The sequence below is a fragment of the Vanessa cardui genome, chromosome 1 (genome assembly GCF_905220365.1).
Source record: "Vanessa cardui chromosome 1, ilVanCard2.1, whole genome shotgun sequence".
Classification (NCBI taxonomy): Eukaryota; Metazoa; Arthropoda; class Insecta; order Lepidoptera; family Nymphalidae; genus Vanessa; species Vanessa cardui.
This window is the reverse complement of record NC_061123.1, coordinates 671,327-689,649: the sequence shown is the minus strand read 5'-3', so window position 1 is coordinate 689,649 and position 18,323 is coordinate 671,327. Positions and strand designations below refer to the sequence as shown.

The following is an 18,323-nucleotide window of genomic DNA, read 5'->3' as shown; positions in this document are numbered from 1 at the left end:
GGGCATAAAATAAGAATGGAACATACAAAAAGTATAAATTCATTATCAGATTGCCTTCAGTTTCGGATAAAAGAAAGAACTGAAATACTATAAAAAGCAAATAAAAAAGTTCAACTGCGTAAAATGGGAACTAAAACATTGGAAACAAGCCAGACGCTTTAAACTTCAACTAACAGCTATTGTACGTAACAGAAGGCCTATATTACTGCCAAAAAGTTCAAACAAACTTGGACGCCGGGTGCACGTGCGGTGATGACTAGACATAGCACCCTGTTCGCCTGTGGAGCTACTATATCTTCTATAGCTATAGCTTCTATATCTAGAGCTCCAGCTAAAGCTAGATACTTTCAACTTGCTATTTATTTGACACGATATATTGAAGTAGCACTAACTTTATTTCTCGCTGTCACAATCTCATGGACTACGGATATTTTCTTGGTCGAGATTAAGAGTTAAATTTATATATTTATTACGACACATGATGCCAGCTGATATAGTTTCCTTTCGACATTTTCTTTCATTGGAATAATTATAACCAATTAGACTGTGAAAAATCATTGAGTGTTCAGCGGTTTTAGGAGAAGTGATAAAAATTGGTAAAAACCCCCCTTGACTATCACTTCAGTGACTTTGGATATTTTGAAAATTTCATTTTAAGTGTTAGTAAAATCATTTGAAGAGCTTACGCTTGAGGTAGTAACAGGATTATTAATTATGCGTTTAATTGCTTCGGCAGTGATGTTATACAGTAATTAAATACATTTGTCGATAGTTGAGCTGAGCGGAAATTATTTTATCGACATGTGAATTAATTATAATCCAAATATCTAGATTTATAAATAATATAACAGAAATAAATGTTTTAGATATTACTGTGGTAGTTTCTGTAAACTTTTTTTATCTTTTTAAAGCAGGAATTTCTTAACTGAATTTGAAAAACAAAGTTCGAACACAAAACTTGAATTTTGCAGAAAGACCAAACGCTTACAAACTTTCGCGTTCAAACATAGACGAGAACAATGAATTTTCATGTGCACAATCAGCATTTATAACACCTTGTATTTGACGGAAAAACAACAAGGAAACCTACACGCATTAGTTCCAAATATTTTTCTCAAAAGAAGAGGAACTCTTAGAACAGCTATGGAAAATTTAAAGTCGAGTTACTTTTAACTTGCAAAACCTTTCACCGAATTGAAATCTATAATGACGTCTTCTTGGCTCTTAATGAGGTAAGAAGGCACGAATTGATTTTGGTTTTGCCTCATTACTGATTGTTGGTTCAGAATACATTATTGCAATGAACTGAAAATGTTCGTACGTGTTCCGAATTATACCGATGGCGTATTTGCATTAATTGGCTGTTATCGCATTAAATGGGCCATACGTAACGTCGATAATAATTTTCTTGCATATAAATAATTATTGAGTTGCTATTCATCAATTAGTTAAAATTATTATGAATTGATAAAATATTATATGAGTTTACAATGAAACTGTAAAAGTGATGATTTAAATAAATGTACAATTTAAATAATTGTCCTCTTTGGACAACTAAATTTTTTTTTTTAATAATTTTGAAGACGTTGTTATATGTATCATGCCGTGATGTTATTGGAAGGTCCGTAGAAACCAAACTAGTTATTCAAAAAAGGAAAGCCTTGTGTTATTGTGTTTCAAGTAAAACATTGTGCAACTATAGGTAAAATTGACACATCTAACTTTTGCAAGATTGGTCACATTTATATTGGAAAGAACACTTCATATCACGGGCTAATTCATCTAACTTGCATTGCTAATGATACGTTACCAATTATATCCTGAGTGAACTTTTATTTCTCACAAATTAACCTCGGCTCAAGAGTGACTGAGGACTAGTTCTACCCAACTTTGACCAAGGAATAACTATATCTGAGCTTGTAAAATCCGTTTGACCGGCAGGAGTCACGTTTCGATTCGATTATGATTAACTATCAACTTGTTAGTAATATTGGGTTCCAGTGTCAATGTCACTGACTCGTCAACATTATTTAAATCTAGCAAATTCAGTGAATGAAATCACGAATTTATTTTATTGAATATTCTCACACGCTATTGACTCGTGTACTAATACTTTCCCTTTTTATAAAGTATCCATAGTTGTGGATTATTGACAGAAATCCAGTACGTTTTTTACATCTCTTCTAAAAGCAGAGTGTTTGAAAGATGCCTTAAGGAATAGGGTCTGATGCGTAGTAGATAAATAAAAAATAAGGGAAAAATCTTTGCGTCTCACAAGACGAATCCCAAAAGACTAATTGCATACAAAATTTCAGTCCCCGAAAGAGAGCTCGGTTCAAAACAATCGCATTTGCAATATCGACCTCACTAACAATTCAGCGCCTCGGGTCCGCGTCACCCCGTCCAATCTTAAACAATCAGGCCGGTCTTCTTTCGAGGGTTTTATTTTCGCTGAGCAAGTAACCCACTTTGCTGATTCCTTAAAATACGAATGTATGTTTGTTGTAAACACCCGTTGAACCCTTGTTTGAATTTGGGTAATGTCTCTCTACGCCTCTGGGATTTTTCCACGTTAAATATATATTTAACTTTAAATTTTTTATTCATCCCTGACATACCTCATTTATTTGAATACATTAAAATCATACTTGTATTAAATTGTTTGAATAGACGATAGAAAAGTAAAAATATTTTCTTAGAAGTTCATTATAAATAGTTTGATCAGGCTTCTTTCCGAAGGTTGGTCAAATTTTAGTCATTATTTTTCAGTGGCTTACCAAAACATCTCTTGTTCTAGAAATATAAATTACTAACGACATACCTCAGCTTTGCACGGGTACAAAATTGATACCAAATATACTACAGAATTTGTTTATTTACGACATCACATTTTATAAACTTTTTAAATTATCAGTGTTTCTTTACTATCCATGTATTATGCACAAAAACCTTTCTTGAGAGGAAGATCACTGACTATTAAAAATAAAACGACATCAAAAGCCGTTGCGTAGTTTTAAACATCTAAGAATACATAGGGATATAGGGACAGAGAAAGCGACTTTGTTTCATAAAATGTAGGGATAGTGATGATTATTGAATATTTTTTTACAAACAAATACTTACCTACATTTAAAACTCGTATTCTTTCAAACGGAAACACGAATAGATGAATGTAGACCAGATAAAATACGGAACACATTTCCACAACTGACATTGTGACCTTCTAAATCAGAATGTTTTCCCGATGAATAAAACATTATCGCGCGCGTCCTACACGACTACGTTTACTCTGCACCGATATATACAATTTGAGTAGTTCGACGCCTGTTTTCCGCCTTCACTTCCATACCTGAACGTTATTAGAGCTTCACGAGTTATATTATGAACATTTTGCTCATAAAAAGTATTTTATTTCTAACTAGCTGTGCCCGCGACCTTGTACGCGTTTGAATTTAACAATTTTTTTTATTGTAGCCTAAGTTACTCCTTATAATATCAGCTATCTGCCAGTGAAAGTCCCATCAAAATCGGTCCAGTCGTTCCAGAGATTAGACGGAACAAACAGACAGACAGAAATTGCATAAAAAAAATTTTGGTATATGTACCGTTTGCATACATATGCATTGAGTAAAAAAGAGCTATTTTATTATTACAAACAGACACTTCAATTTTATTATATAGATATTTCAACAACGGCCTGTAAATTCCCACTGCTGGGCTAAAGGCCTCCTCTCCCTTTGAGGAGAAGGTTTGGAACATATTCCACCACGCTGTTCCATTGCGGGTTAGTGGAATACACATGTGGCAGAATTTCTATGAAATTTGTCACATGCAGGTTTCCTCACGATGTTTTCCTACACCGCTGAGCACGAGATGACTCGACTCCTATAGATATTTATAATATCATAATGTTTTAGTTCGAGTTATTTATTAAACTCGAACGGATTATAAAATATGATGAATAAGCGTTAAGTTATAACTGTTAATTCAAAATATGATCGAAGAGTCACTGCTGAGTATCTTTTAGGTTCTTCTTGGAATACATTCTGAATCGTTGATAGTTATACATTTAATACCGTTCTGTAAAGTCATGTTTTTGAAGTGCTTCCTAAAACCTACATCAATATTGTATATATGAAGTATATTAATTTATTTGATTGTGTAAATAAACGTGTTTCTATTAACTCCCTTAATTAGTCAACTCTATTGGGATCGAAGAGAAAATATGACTTTATTGAATCCGATGATTTCAATTACAACGTTGAATTGGTAAATATTTTAAAACATACAAATTTACACACGTAAATGCAACGCATGTAGAATGAAAACAAGGAAAAACGAACTGGAGATAAACACGGCGGTATTTTGTATCTGACAAAAACACCCAAATCAAATTAACCTGATGGACGGCAATTTAAATATGTCACTCGTGTTCTCAATGGAGGACGTTAAAATCAGAGCCGCAAACACCGCACCATTTAAATCGGAGAGCAAATAGACAGGCTGCCTGGCCAACGTTGCTCGATCATTTATTTGGAATAATTAAGAGGCATTTAACGTTTGATGCCCTCGCTAATGACTTGGGGAAATTAAGTTTTTCTTGAACCGTTTGATGGTTGATTAAAATTTCTGGGTATTTCACTTAAAAGTTATTTTTCAAGTGAAAATGATTAAATGACATGTTTTCTCTGCTTTGAAGTTATAGCAGTTTTGAGAAGAGCCGTTAATTACGCTGTATAATCAATCTAAATTATGGAATGACCGTAATTGATTGATTTATTATCAACAGTAAATGGTAATGATAATTTTAACATAATATAACATACAAAAATATAATATAAAGTGTAATCCTTGTTGTTTTCTTTATGGGTCTTACCTGGGTATGAGGCTGTGCGTGGACCGTCAGGTGTGCTCGCAGAGACAGGTGTAGTTTCAAAGTAACGTGTCCATGCGCGTTTGCTGCCCTGCATGCCCATCGGCCATCATCAGAGAGCTCAGCACGACGGATGAACAGCGAGTCCGGAGACAGGCTGTACCTTCCTCCACCTTCACCCTCACGAATTTCTCGGAGAGCTCCACTAGCTGACTCTCTGTACCATCTGGTGAATAACAAAAATAAATGAAAAAGGTGTAGTTTTTTTAGATGACACAATAAAATGCTGAGCAAAAACTTTTCGATAGAGGGAATTTTCTTATTTAGTATTTTTGTATTAGTGATAAGCGTCAAATGTAAAATTTTCCATTGGAATTATAGACGAAATGAGTGGTGTTTCTCCATAATATTTGGGACCGTATAATTTACCGAGAAAAGCCGAGAATGCTGGGATGGCCCAGTGATAGCCCAGCTGTGGGAAATTTACAGGCTGTTATACAGCTGTAATGTAATGTAATTGAAATATAGACATCAGTAGATTTTATCTAATAAAATCCAATTACTATGAGGTAGGTAGTAATACATAAAATACTGCAAGAAGTTCATATATCATATATATAAATTCATATCTTCAATATTCTGCATGAATGACGAAATATAAAATGCCCTTGCCTTTGTGCTTGTAATAGCACCAGCTAATTCAAACGAAAACAAAGCAAAACAGAGTATTGATGTTTGTCGGTAGAATAAATAATGAGTATGTTATATCTAACATACTCATTATTTACTCACACCAACAGGCCTGGCTGATAAACAGTCAAACTGTGATTGCCTAAAATAAATGGTACTTTCATAATAAACATCGGTAATTTTTGTTGATGTTATTCTAGTTATTATACGCTATATTTAACATTTTGTCATAAATACATTTTATGTGCTGTAATTAGTTGCAACTTACAAAGACAAACTATGTCATAGTAACATTAAGAAATCCTTTATATTATCACTGTCTGTCTGTCTGTCTGTCTGTCAAAGACTAATAGTTTCTTAAAAAATTAAACCGGCTTCATAATTTGAAACAGCAAATGAACTTAAAATAGAAATATATGTATATGTATATATAAGAAACTACTTGATCAATTTCAATGAAACTTACACTATTCCCTAACTTAAAGTGTACCTAAAATAGATTAAAAATTATTTAAGTTTTCGAGAGATTGTGGACAAACATACATATGAATTATGAACGTACAAATCCGAAATTGAGCAGACCTGCTTGGAAGCCTAAATGGATCATAATACTCAAATATAACGAAGTCCTAAGAATGTTAAATACATACATGTAGAACTGATAACCTAATTTTTAGAAGATGTTAAAAAATATGCATATGATATCAATATTTAAAGTTTGTGACAATATCGCAAAATTCTGTAACAGCAAAGACCGGAGCTTGTAAATTAATTTAAGGTATTCCGAGCATCTTTAGCTTTAATGAAGACCTTAAGTGCATGATATGTAAGGAATGTAATAACACGTTGATTATGTGCTTTATATCGTGTAGAAAATTGAGATTGTTAGAGAGAAACGGTTGCTAGGCAACGTCACGCGCTTTTAGTCATTAAGGACGACAAAGGGACGGGTAGGTGGCGTGTTTGCCTTTCAGATATTGCGTGGTAACGTTTTGGTGATCCTGGTACATTTTATATCTTTGATAAAGCGAACGTTTTTCTTTTTAGTTGATTAATTTTGACTTCGACCTTGCTTATACTGTTGCGTTAGACTAAAAAATATTTGTAAGGACGATTTTATTAAATAAAAACTGTTTAATATTTCAATTTATTCAATCCACATTTTTACTGCTTTATATTAAAAAAAAAAATAGTATTGAAGAGATGATTCTTAATTTATTATTTTAGCGAACTTATAAAATAAGTGGATTAGGACATATCTTGATTTCTAGGCCATATTAGTTCTCGAGTTCTAGGTAATTTTTATCCACGAAAATATATATTTTTTTAATTTTAATTTTATTTAGTAATAACCCACTTGAAAAAAAGATTGCATGATATTTCAACAACAAATGTTTACTACGTATTAAAAATTAATCGTGAAAACCAGAACATTAGAAATGTAGAATCAATAGCTCTCATGCTCTCGACAGAACGTTGACGACGTTAGTGAGTCTTAGTCAGTTAAATTCACGGCACATTGTTATTTACGGTGAGCAAATATTACGGGCCGTGAACGCGATTTGAATTTCAAACTAAAAGGTAAATTGAAGACTTTCGTATTTTTGGCCAAAAGGCCAAACCTGAAACAATAAACTATGTTATCTATATTAATATTACATATGTGAAAGTAACTCTGTCTCTCTGTTTGTCTGTGGCTCTTTCATGAGAAAACCGCTGAACCGAATTAACTAAGCACACGTTATATACACTATAACTGGAAGAAAGGAATTGGAAGATGAATAATAAGATCACAAGATTGTCTGTTACCTACAGATATTATATATATAAAGAATATAAGAAGATATATATATATATATATATATATATATAAAGAAATATTAATCATTTCTTCCATCGTGATAATGAAATGTAAGGACATCTAAAATGTAATGTTCTTAATTCGTTTTAACAGTTCAACTTGACCAACGAGAAATATTGTGTGTAAACCTGTTACAGATGAAATTCTGAAGCACGTGTAACTACCAAGATAAAAGAGCAGCGTGGCGGAATAGGCTTTGAACCTTTTCCTCGGGAGGAATAAAGGCCTTTGTCCAGCCTTAGATCTTTAACAGGCTTTTGACTTCCTTGTATTTTCATCCAAAACAAATTCTCCTCTTCCAATCATCAATATCATAATAATAAATCTTGCAGCATAACTAGTATATCAGACTAGTAATTAATTATTTTAAATTCAATTTCTTGACGTGATACTTCTTGAGTCCTCGTACTATCTTACTTAAACAAATACTTCATTAATTTTGGTTTTGTTTTCAATGGCACTTTAGAATGCTTTCACGTTTTTCTCTGATTGATCATATTATAATTAGTTGTTTTATATATACATACATATATTATATCTCAATATCTATACAAGGGAATCACTTATTTGTCCTCAATGTTATTAGGTTAAGATCCTGAATAAGAAGATATTGAATTTCAAGAAATTGGACGATCGTTATCTATGTTTATTTTCAATGATTTCAATGTAAGTGTTATAAGGTTATGTGCTTATTAATAAAGGTTGTGTAGCGAGATAGGTAAACATCGATTTGTCTCTTTCTGTTACCAGTAACTTCATATTTGAAAGAAGAGGATGTATTGTGTGACTATACAAAATTACGGCATTGGTAAGGTAGTTATTGTTCAGATAATATACCTCTGATTATTATATCTCGTCGACATTTCTCGATTCCCTGCGCTGTATCATTACAGGATCTGTGAAATATTTATTCGCGCGTATGGCTTTAATGAGTGTTAAGTATGTACATATACTTCAGTCGCTTTTACTCAAATGAATTTAATACGGTCCTTTTTTTTGTTCATTCATATGTACACATATAAAAATACTGTATATAGATAAGGTAATAAGATTAATTATCTTACAGTTTGATTATGAGCTGAGATGGCCCAGTGGTTAGAATGCGTGCATCTAAACCGATGATTGCGGGTTCAAACCCAGGCAAGCACCATCATATGTATGTGCTTAATTTGTCTTTATAATTCATTTCGAACTCGGTGGTGAAGGAAAACATCGTGGGGAAACCTGTATGTGTCTAATTTCATCGAATTTCTGCCACATATGCATTCCACCAACCTGCACTAGAACAGTGTGGTGGAATATGTTCCAAACCCTCTCTTTAATGGAAGTGGAGGCCTTATCCCAGCACTGGGAAGTTTACAGGCCGTTACTTTACTTTGTACTTTACTATCTTACAGTTTGATATTATAATATAATAGTTTGATAATTTGTTTGTGTATTTACATATTATATTAACTGGTCGTTTATTTTTCTTTCTTAAATTGGAGGAGATTGCCTTTTGATATTATGTATTTGGGCTTTAAAAAAACTTGAATTATAATTTATTAATCCGGTATCGCTTAAATTATTCATCGATATTAAATGTCAATAATAAAATTGTTATTATATCTCAGTATGGATTAATACAATAATAAAAAATATAAAGATGTTACAAGCTTTCTCTGCTGGCGAGTCTTATACTATCATAACGAAGCCGTATGTTAAAATGATCTTAATGGTTTAATTTGTTTTAATTAATCACTGCATAGTATAAAACAAAGTAGCTTTCTCTGTCCCTATATTCCTATGTATGCTTAAATCTTTAAAACAACCCATCGGATTTTGATGCGTTTTAGTGATTCATGAGGATGGTTTATATGTATAATATATGCACAATATATTAAAAACACTGATAATTTTAGAAGTTTTAAAGTGATGTCTTAAATATTTTTGCGTTTAAGTTGCATATTTCACCCGTGCGTAGCCGGGGCGTGTCGCTAGTAATCAACAAAGTATTTCGCGAAAAATATCATGTATGTATTTCTGAAGGTAGGTAGGTAGGCCGGTTGACTCGTATCAAACATCCTCGTCCTACTTAAATAATCTGCATTAATACCCGTAAATTCGACCTTTCATTACGAGAGACCTATCTTCATCAAAGAACCTTATAATTTCCCTTTTAACTTTTGATCCTTTTAAGTGCTTCATAACATTGTTAATTTTTTGCTTGATCGGTGAAAGGTTGTTATTTCAAAAATATAATTTTCGTTAATATTCATTTATTCTGGGGTTGAAATAACAAATTAAATTTTGCTTGCTTTCATTTTATTGTGGATATACCTAATAGTTTCATTATAAAATCAATAAAATAGAAGCTGTAAATTTTGTCATGAAGTTTGTGTCGTAAAACGACTTACCACTGACATAAAGCTACAGTATAATTAATTAACACACTTGTCCACGTTAATTATGTACAGTCAGAGTAAAAAAACCTTCGTCAGTTTTCAAATTAATTCCTTTATCAAATCTTAAACTCTTAGTAACTTTTGAATCTAAACGTCAAATCATTGCGACGCAATATGTCATTCTCGATCGGTACAGCAGATTATCGCTCATACTGAGCACACGAAAATAGATCTTAAGGTGACGAACATTTTCTTACCCCGACTGTACCTAGAATTAAACTAAAGATACAATAATATGACAAATCGGTTCATTATAAATTAAAAAAATATTATTAATAGTACTAATTAAACTATTTATTACCTTATGTTTGATACTACATCAATCATGACACTCTATTTTGTTCAAGCTAGTCTGGCTGGATACCACTCACTGAACACTTAAATCTCCTGCCAAACTCTAATGCTTAGTAAACTAGTGTTCGAGTTTGAAGGGAGCGTGAGTCAGTGTTACCAGAAACAAAAGACATAACACCTACATTCTGGGATGAGTAATATTCCTTACAGCATGTGCATAATGCAAAATGACAGTCTACCTACCAATATCATATATAAAAATTGGAGTGTCTGTTTGTAATATCAAAATAATCACTTTTTACTTAATACATATGTGTGTATATACTGTACATATAGAAAATTTTTTGTTCCGGCTGATTTCAGGAAGCGACTTTCACTAGCAGGTAGCTGATGTTATTAGTAATAACTTAGGCTTTTATTTCTTTTATTCTAAAATTATGTATAAAATAATAATGAAATTATGCTGTAGAGTCCAAATGCTATCAAGTACCGCACACAGCCCTTGTGCATGGCACCATTCTACCTATCTCATCTAGCTTCACAGACGCGGCCTAATACAGAATTAATAAGTCATAGTAGTAAAAGTAAAGGAAAGTGACAGCCTTTACATTTCCCACTACTGAGATAAGGCCTCCTCTTCCATTAAGGAAAGGGTTTGGAACATATTCCACCACGGTGTTCCAATGCGGGTTGGTGGAATGCACATGTGGCAGAATTTCGTTGAAATTAGACACATACAGGTTTCCTCACGATATTTTCCTTCACCGCCGAGCACATGATGAATTAAAAAGACAAATTAAGCACATGAATCAGCGGTGCTTGCCTGGGTTTGAACCCGCAATCATCGGATAAGATGCACGCGTTCTAACCACTGGGCCATCTCGACACATAGTATAATAAAGTCATAGTAAAATCTGTGAAATAAACAGTAAATTTATTGTTAAATTCAATCGCGAAAGATTTTGCGGACACAGCTTGTTCAGTAATAAAATTGTAAACTTGTTAATTATAAAAAGAAAATGACTTTAAAAATAGCAGAAATTGTATTAAAAGTGTATGTACCTCAATTGAGTTTGATATTAAAAGTTTTAATATATATGCACAACAAACTACAATGCCGTCTGAAGGTCACACGTGCTTTGTTCTAATATGATATTTATTAACATTTTGTGATATTTTCGCAACGAATGCTTTATTAAAGAGTCAGTGACACGTGAGGCGACCATAACTTTCATTTACTATATGTGTAGTTTAGTTAGATTAGTTATTATAAATGACATATAGTCATTTATAATAACTAATCTGTCGCCCGCATAACTTCGTGTTTATTCAAAATATTTAGGTATTTCGAAACTTATGATAGGTTTTGTTTCGATTTCATTTCATAAGCTTCTAGTCACTAATCTACATTTGGCGTCGAAATTATGGAACTTTATTTTAGTTTTAGTTCATTTAGAATTAGAGTTTTTCGATAACAATTTACTTAATTTTTTTATGTTTAGTAGCAATGTACGCCAGGTATATCTCTATTCTATATGCGTATTTGTGTATTATTTGTGATAAAAGTAACACACGAAATGAATAACGAACAACTTCATACAGTATCTCTTCTATTAAGGAAAATAATGAACGTGCTTTTTTCCACTTATATAGTATATTCCACTTTCTTATGCTATTTCATTTAATTTTTCATATTTATAATTCAGGAAAGGAAATGAGATGTAGCATCTTAGCTTTCAAGGTTGGTGATTAGCGATGTAAGCAATGCTTTTAATTTTTCGACATCAATAGGCAGACTTACCATCAGGTGGCCCGTTTGACCACCAACTCATATCATGAAACAATTGAATTTCGGATATATTTACAACGACATAATTTAAATGTATAAATAGTTAAATGAATAGATATCAATCAGAAAAGTACTTTCTGAAATAATACTTTCGTCGTAATAATACGTCCGACACGTCCAAAATGTTCGAGGGTAAATATAAAACCGGTACCTGATTGAACTGAAAATAAAAATGGCAAGCCTTACGGCGCATTACACGAGCTATCAATCCTCAAGGCGTCGATCTCACATCGATTACCGTCGACCCGAGAGACCTCAGTCAGCTACGCCCTTGATACGAGATTCGGCAGTGATGACTGGCGTTGATAACGAATCAATCCATATCCAACTTCGAACTTTTTACAATAACAATTCGAAAAATGATTGGTTTTGCTAATGTACAATGTTTATTAACCTTTACACTTTTAATTACACGAATTTACTTTCATTTTTAATTAATTTAATAATGCTGTAAATACCTGTAGTGGTGTATCACTGCGCTGGTCTGTGCTTTTGATTGCATTGTTTTTGTGAATATGCCGATGGTGTTTCCAATAAATAAATAATGAATTGCGAATCGCTCCGACTTTTCACATGTGAAAACTATTAACAACTAAATATTCCTTTTACTAACACTCAAAAATAATTTAAAAAATCATGATTTAAACTAGTCTCTGTTATAATTACATTTCTGCACACACTATTAGCTATTGTACGTGATTCATGAGTAGAACCTAAAGGTGTCTTGCGAATTACGCTTAGAATCTGCTATCAGTACCAGGAATATTGTTATCAAGAAATTTAATCAACAAACGACTTGATATATACCATGTATCAGAGATGAAGATACATTTTAACCAAATATAACATTATTATCTTCTCATTCAACATTACAGAGTTCAAATAACGTATACAAAATATGTCCAGTATGATCATATTGGCCATAAATTCAAATAATAACATATAAACCTTTCCTTGATTGAGTCATAAAAAACTTGAAGTTTTATGATATCCAACACCGAAGCTCGAGGCGTCTATCCCACATAGATTATCGTCAGACGGGAGTCACTCAGCGTGTAACGCACCGCCCGAAGGCCTGACGTACATATGGCGTGAATGACGACCGATAAAAATATTATATATTGATGAAAATGTATAAAATATAAAGTTTCTATGTAGAAAGTGTAATACGAAGAGATATATCAAGGTATTGATATAAGAAGTGGTGGTCTCAGCCACAGGGACCAACTGATGATTACAGGTCACCGCACCGCAAATAAAAACAATCCTTAAATTTTTAATGCACACCAGCCTTGGGAACTAAGTTATCATAGACCATGTGTATGTAGTTACACTAACTCATTACGTTTCAAACCGGAATACAACTAGAATAAAGGTTAAGTAATGTAAGAGTAAATATAGAAAATAAGTTCAGTAAAGTTATTTTTTTAATTTTTATTTTTAACACGTAAGGATAAGTGATCTCCACTGCTCTTAGCCATAAGTACCAGAAGAATATCACATATGAAGCCTCGCATATGAAGCCATGTATCTTGGAAACTAAGATATTACGGCCCTTGCGCCTATTATTACACTGGCTCACCGTACAGTTTCATCACAGTTTGGCGGTAGAATGTGTGTATTCTACTGCTTCCAGAGCATAGTAATCTAAGCTTTCTCATAAACAGGAAATTAATTTATCGAGTAATAAATCAATAGTTACTTGTTTTTTTTTAATTTAATAATTAGGAAAATCTTAAAACGAGTTCGAAGTGATATTGATTAAATTCGACAATGCTAATTTTAACCCACGGCTGAGTTCAATTAGCCCGTATCACTCCGGGAGCCTCGCATTAGGTAACTCATTGTAAAGTCGAGCGCATTACATTACTCGGAGTTTAGGAAAATTTCTGAAACGTAGCGCGGATAACTGATGAGCAAATTATTTTGTTAGAATTTTTATCTCACAAGTTCTTTTAGAGTTAATTACTTATTATCAGTAGTTGACAAAATTTTCGTTATATACGTATGTCTGTAATTGATGAATATTTAATAACCTATTATATGTATAGTAAAATAATTAAAAGCATTGACTTAGTATTTATTCAATTATAAAATCAAAAGAATTCTTAAAGAGCGTATGTGTGCTGAAGGATATTACAACACTAATGACTTTCTAGTTGACTGGCACAACTTGAGAATGAGATGATCGCCTCCAAGCTGTTTCAAATAACAAAAATATGTTTATTATTGTATATTGTAAATTGATATTATAAAAAAAAAATAGATCCCGCTGAGTTTCTCTCGCCGGTTCTTCTCAGGTCTGAGGTCTGACTTTTTGACTTCTGATTGGCTTCTAAGCTGGATATATAAAAAAAAATTACTGACGTACTCCCTAAATGAAAAGGCGGAAAAAACGAATTACTTACATTTTCCGGTAGAATCTACTTTCCGAACTGGTGGTAACTTTTAACTTTCCATAGTGTAATAAGACGATGATTTTATGAGCCTACTTGGATAAATAATATCTTTTATTTGATTTGATATGGATAAATAAAAAAATATATTTTTTAGATGTATATGGATGGATGTATATACATATACATCCATCCATAATACGAAAATGAATGTGAAATCGAAAACGGGACTTATATTATATTCTTAATGCCGTTTTCAAATATTTTATTGTATCAATAATGTTACACGTAATTATATAAGATCTTTATTTTTGTTATAAAAAATATTGATCAATTGATATTTATCATTCTGAGGTTAAAGAGCAAAATAAAATTAAAGTCGATTGGGATTTGCCGGCCGATCGCCTCTTTTGATGTCTATTGATGTTTAACGCGGCACGCTTTAATTGCTACATCTTTGATGTATTCAATTATCAACTGATATTTGAAAAGGATTGATGGATTTCATAACAGTCGGCAAGAAATGTTTGAGGATCACAACGAAAGAACGTAGAACCAGTCTAAATTATTTAAACTAAATTTTAGATACTATATATAATACTAAGGATACATACGACATAATAATAAAATGAGATTGAATAATATACATTGTTAGAGAACGGCAATAAAAGGAATTCGTAGAGTCAGTTTTTTGACAACCTCCGTTGTTGAGTGGTATGTATACCGGTTTTCATGGGTACGCCACTCCGAAGTCCCGAATACGATTCCCGGCCGATGTAGATTACCATTAGTTTTCTATGTTGTCTTGGGTCTAGGTGTTTGTGGTACCGTTACTTCTGATTTCGAATAACACAAGTGCTTTAACTACTTACATTGGGATCTGAGTAATGTATGTGATGTTGTCTCATATTTATTATTTAGCTGTTGCAGCTCTGAATTTACTTTTTACAATTAAAGTCTATTTTATAAAATTCAGCAGCTAAGTCCAAGTCTCTTGATAAAAGACCAGTCTAGGTAGGTAACACCCAGTCATCATCCGCTCTACATCCCTATATTGTTGTTGGTTCATCTGTTTTTGAGTGCAAATAAATGTGTTATCGATCTATCGGTAATAACATTTCTTTATCTTAATAAAATCATAAACACAATAATGAATAGTCGGGGTGGTTGTATTACAATCTCGTCCCCAAAAGGCCTTGATCAATTCATATAAGATTTAGCGTTATGACATGAAATGTAGGATTTATTCAATGATATTTTGGAGTGACAACGCGATTTAGATAAGTGATATTCTGGAGAAAATATTCTTTTCTATTTCCTTTTGGATTTGTTTTTGTGTTTCATTTGGATTTTTATCAATACAGATGACTTTGCTTCGGTAATTCAGATAGAATATTCAAGAAGACAAACGGTATTCAAATATTATTTTGTCATTTATATGTCAAAATAATATGCGAATTCTCCTTATAATCTGTGCAAAATATATATGTGCCGTTAATTAATAATCCTTTTATAATGGGACTCTCGCGGTATCTTGGGTTTTTTTTTATGGAATAGGTTGGCGGACGAGCATATGGTCACCCATAGAAAATGACGCTGTAAGAAATATTAACTATTCCTTACATCGTCAATGCGCCACTAACCTTGGGTACAAAGATGCTTTGTTTCTTGTACCTGTAGTTACACTGGTTCGCACACAATACTGCGTAGTGTTGTTTAGCGATTGAATATCTGATGATTGGGTGGTACCCACCAGGGGCTTGCACAAAGCCCTACCAACACCAAAAAAAAATCAAGGGTACCGATGAGTCCCACATACTCCTCGTTTTAAGCGGGTGAAACGCTTAATGCGTTTTTCCAGCGAGAAGAGCTTCAAAGCTGAGTACATTTTATTTTAAGATAAATATTCAATCGTAATTAATTAGTTGTGATAAGATTACATGCAGAAAGGCAGTTAATTCTGTATTTAATAGTAGTTTGATTATGTAAAGATACAGATATAAGACCTATAACTTCAAATTACTGTAAATAAATAATTCGAACCTTTCAAACAATATCAAAGAGCTCTCGGTATCTTTGAAATACGATCTTTTGATTAAATTAAGTACAAACTTGTCATCTTAGACGTCTGAAGTTACCTTCGGTTAGTTCGAGAGGTAAAGGCGGGGTTAGACCTTCGTAGTGCTAATGGAAAACTGATGTCGCCCTAACGAGTGTCATCTCTGAGTTTTATATCGGGAAAATAATCTGTTGAGGTTTCTTCATTGATATTGATGTGATTTAATAAATAGTACGCTTTTGTTACCACTTTTTTCAAATTAAATTATCCGTCAATGGTAAACAAATACTAATCGTAATGTTTCTGCTCTTAACATGTAGTTACTTAGTAACTATTGTGATAAATGGAATAAACATTAATATTTCTAATAATAATAAGTACCAGGGGCCCACTCCGACTACGCATGGGTGTAATGCTGATATTGAATATACTACAAACTTGTCTACTTACTTTACACACTCGCTTTATTTATTAAAAAAAAACTACATAAAAATCAGTTAAGTAACATTACAGATCTAAGAATACATAGGGACAGTGACTTTGTTTAATACTACGATTATGTATTATCATTGATGATCTATCCAGATAAAATAATATATAACTAAATACTATACTTTAAAGTTTTCCCGCCGCGTTTAAATGTATATAGATGTATATAGATACACTTGCTCACTCACTTTTAAAACTAGAACACGATAATAATAAGTATTTCTCTGTTGCGTGAAAATAGCTTGTATATCAATAGATTAACGACTTAACCAAAAATCTTTTCGTAGTCAAAGGTCACATATCTAGTGTCATTTCATTCAAATATCCAATTAATTAGAAAGAGATACATATACATTTGTGTTTACGTAAATACTGATAAATGTCGTGTCAACAATATTTTACTGTTGAAATATATCATTATTCCTATAGATACTCGTGAACGATGATGGCGTATTTATAAACATCCCTTACAACCGGCGACGTGAAGTTGTAGAGACCATCCATCTTACTCCTTGTCATTATTGTATCGACAAAACGACGTTTCGCGAGGAAAACGTCTATTGTAAAGATTGCTTATACATAATATTATTGTATAATCGGAAATTTGCAAGAATATATTATATGGAAACTTCCTTGAGTTTGATAAATTTTTAAATAGTAAATATGGTAAAATAGTTTTACTTGGTGGTAGGGCAAGCCCGCCAGGGTACCTCCCACTCATCAGATTATATCGCCAAACAACAATACTCAGTATTTATAGTAGCCATTGTCTATGGACGGTGGTGACCACCTACCATCAGGTTGCTCATATGCTCGTCCGCCAACATATAAAAACAAAATAGATCATGAAAATTTATTTTCACAAAAAATACTAATTGAGATAACATAGTAACTTTTCAAACTAAAGGGCTGAAGATTATTAATAAATCTTTAAGGCAAGATCTCTGTGTAAAGACCTAAGAATGAAGAAGGATATAAACTTTATTAAAGCAACGTAAGATTTCACTCAATGAGACATCAGTCATCATCGAAGCAGACGGATTTCGTTAAAAACAAAAATATATTTGTGTTCAAACAATACGCTAAGAACACTCAGTCCGTAATCTCTTATTTTCGGAAACCGTGAATCGTGGGCGTCAGTCGTTATTACAAAACTCGTTTGACCTTTAGAGATTATTATTTTCGATGTTGCGTACCTACTTGAAATTATTCGATCCTGTTCAATTTATAATTTCTATCCTAGTTAAGATTATAAATGTTTGTAATCAGTTTGTTTCACTTTTGCGTACCCATTCAACAAAACAATTTGCACACATGTTATCAGGGATACAATAATGATATTACACTTTCTTATTGATGGTCAATTGA

At 32.6% G+C, this 18,323-nt stretch overlaps 1 protein-coding gene across 1 annotated transcript in view; it reads right to left on the bottom strand.

The window, feature by feature from the left end:
- The window catches only part of LOC124530229 (Down syndrome cell adhesion molecule-like protein Dscam2), a 236,252-nt gene that overhangs the window by 29,320 nt on the left and 188,609 nt on the right, over nucleotides 1-18,323 (bottom strand). Inside the window, 1 exon segment of the mRNA XM_047104284.1 lies at nucleotides 4,877-5,099. Coding sequence (XP_046960240.1) covers nucleotides 4,877-5,099 — 223 coding nt within the window.